This window comes from Atta colombica, unplaced genomic scaffold (assembly GCF_001594045.1).
Source record: "Atta colombica isolate Treedump-2 unplaced genomic scaffold, Acol1.0 scaffold238, whole genome shotgun sequence".
NCBI classification, from domain to species: Eukaryota; Metazoa; Arthropoda; class Insecta; order Hymenoptera; family Formicidae; genus Atta; species Atta colombica.
Window position 1 is genome coordinate 655,825 of NW_017259336.1, and position 3,324 is coordinate 659,148.

The 3,324-nt window shown below is 27.8% G+C and overlaps 1 protein-coding gene across 1 annotated transcript in view; it reads right to left on the reverse strand.

Annotated features, from left to right (window-relative positions):
* Positions 1-1,466: 1,466 nt before the first annotated feature.
* Positions 1,467-3,324, reverse strand: part of LOC108688759 (facilitated trehalose transporter Tret1-like) — a 7,214-nt gene continuing 5,356 nt past the window's right edge. Inside the window, exons 4-5 of the mRNA XM_018195136.1 lie at positions 2,933-3,135; positions 1,467-2,532 (exon numbers count right to left, since the gene is read on the reverse strand). Coding sequence (XP_018050625.1) covers positions 2,241-2,532; positions 2,933-3,135 — 495 coding nt within the window. The 3' untranslated portion in view covers positions 1,467-2,240. The remainder of the gene's footprint in view (positions 2,533-2,932; positions 3,136-3,324) is intronic.

Sequence of the window (3,324 nt, forward strand, 5' to 3'; positions counted from 1 at the left end):
ATTTTATGAGAAAAATTATCTTGTGTATTTTATTTCTCAATTATATATTAATTACAATAGTTTTAAATTTAAAATCTCTTACACATACATGTATCTACATGCATAAATATGAAAAAATTAATAGTAATTGCATTCCTTTCTAATCTTGTTCATAGATTTCATGAAAAGTGATAATAACTTTGCACTTTTTATACGATAATCTTGGAGCAATAAAAATTGAATATCTATCAATTCAACAATCGCTATTTTATCAATACGTTTTACCGCAGGGGGAATTTCCATAGTAAATATGCAATATCATAAAGTCAAGGTTACGATTACGTTACATAAAATAAACTACATGCACGTAGAAAAATATATATAATAATTTTCATTCAGGTTTTAGCTACGTCACATAAAAAGTCGTTTTAAATATCTGTAAAATAGTTTGTGACATCCGTTTAAAAGAACGAACACTTCCAATTATGTATTCACAAGATTGTCAAACGTAAAGTAAGAAAATAAGAATATAACACTGAATAAGTGCGCATATTGCAAGAATCTTTTCTATTGCAAATTTTGTACAAATCTATTGAAAATAAATTACTTTTAATAATATACAGAATAAATAATATACAGAAAGAGAGGGAGAAAGAGCGAGAGAAAGAGAGAGAGAGAGAGAGAGGGGAGGGAGGGGAAAAGAATGTAAAGTTTAGTTATAAAAGACAGTAAAATTCGTTGAGATAAATTTTTACAAATAATTTTGTTTTAAAATATTTGAAAAGAATATTTTGTTTATATATTGTTTATATACTATATATGAATCTAACTATATTTTTCCCGCCTTTTTCTCTCTCTCAAAAGTCTCAAAATATATTATGAATTATATCTAAATAATATATGAATAATATTTAATAAAATTTTCAGTTATTTTTTAATATTGACGTATAGAATATTTTTTTAATTATGTCATTTATAGTCATCTTAGATCAAATTTTCGACTAAGCAGTTCTAAAATTTAGATGTTAAACATTAAATGAATGAAACACAAAATTATAGAAGGAAAGTTGTAAATTAAATTTCATCACTCAATTCACAAATTGTTTACGACTTTAATCAACTGATTGCGGTTGAATAGCTCTTCGATAGCCTCAATCATAATCTGTGTTATCTTACCGTAAGATACTGTAGTCGTCATGAAAACGCCGTTTTTATACCAAAAGAAGATAATAGAAGTAAGACGCACCTATGTATACTGACGTTGACATTTTTTTATCCTCCAAAACTTACGTGGTAGCGCTTTATGTTTATCGTATAGAGCAGAAAGATAATGTCACTCTTTATCACGTAATTTTCTGGAAAAATGCAGTTAATGGAAATCGCTTTAAACGTTTTAGGAAATATATTTTTCAGGGTTGCGCTTATCTTCTTGAAAAATAAGATTACACAAAAAAGAAAAATAAAACAAAAATCAGTATTTATTTATTATTAAAAAATTTATTTATTGGTCAAATCATCTTTTGTGTAAAATTTGATTTATATATTCTTGAATTCTTACCTGAACTTGAATATATAATATATTATATTCGTGTCTTTATATTAACTTAAAGTAATGTATCACGGAGTTTATAATAATATATTAATAGCTATTCTTATTTTCAAAATATTTTTCAACATTTATAATAAACTAAAAATTTGTTTTAAATATATATCTATTATTATCGCAATTAATTCTATTTCTGGCTATAATGTAAAAAATTGCATGACTAAATGCATATATTTTCTTATGCATGAGTGGAATGTCACAAAGATGATTAATCATACATTTAGTATTAATTATGAAATGAAACATTTAGTATTAATTATAAAATAAAGTGATGAGATAGTATTTAAAATTGAAATATTATTTCTTATTATTTTCTCGTACGATAATACACATATGTTTACAAAATAATTTTAAAATGTACACAACTGATAAAAATCTCATGTGTTGTATACACATCGATAAATTTAGGTGAATAAAAATTATATATTACAGAAGAATAATAACAACATGTTCAAAAACATAAGAAAATTTACAAACGAGAATAAGAGAGAATAATAAGTCATTCGTTAGATTTAATTTTCTTTTCAATTTTCGGCAGTTTATATTCTTTTTAGGCAGTTCTTTTCCTAATGTATCGCTAACAAAAAATTTTTTTTATTGTTTGTCCATATGTCACGCTACAAGCAAGTCAAAATTTCATTAATACAAGCGTCATTTAAGCATTTGTCCTCTTCGATACGTTGCCCTGCAATTCCTCCTGAATCTCCTGGGAGGTTTTTCCTTTGGTTTCCGGTACGTAAAAGTACGTAAATGCAGTGCCGAGCGCCATGATTGCAGCAAAGATCCAAAAAGTAACGTCCGCGCCCAAGCCTTCGTTCATCGCGGGGAAGGTCTTCGTTACTAAGAACACTAAGAACCAGTTCAGCATCACGGCAATACCGGAAGCTACCGCCTTAGTCTCCGCGGGAAACAATTCACCCATCAGCATCCATGGTATTGGGCCCATTCTGTACATAAAATGTAATACATGCAGTTGATGTTTCTCTCGTTCTTTTTACACAATTTAGACTAATTGCTATGTCAAATACTTCAGTCAAAATGACGACAAATCAGTTTGTTTGCTGAGATCTCAGTAAAATCTTTCTTTTTCTATTTATTTATATTACAATAATCTATATTACAATAATCTATATTACAAATTCAGAAATTATTATTACCTATATTATGGATTGTGATAATTTCTGAATTATTTAATCTGAAATATTTAATATAGTAATAATAGAGAAAAAGGATTAATTGCATGGATAGTAACATGGGATGATTTTCAAGGATAATTTATACCGAATATGAATATGTTATTCCAGATTATTTCAAAAGATCTAAATGCAATTTAGTTGCAATACTTACCCAACGGAAAAAGAAATCATGAATAACGTTAGAGATGTGAGTGGTAGCCAGCCGAGATTACTGACATCACTTCCTCTCATCTTAGTATTGAAATACAAACCGAGAGCTACGAGACTGATCAGCATGACACTCGAGGAAAATATTAGTAGCGGTTTCCTTCCAGCACGATCTACGATCATTGCTGCTATAACTGTCGTAATCATCTGCCAGAAACGATGGTTTCAGGTTAAATATCGTCGTCCACAACGATTAGATAGTTAATGATAATTGCAAGAGACAGATATTAGATATATTTTTAATATATGAGATATGTTTTTAATATATATTATACTGTGTGTGTATATATATATATATATATATATATATTGGGTTGTCCGAAAAATTCGTGCCGA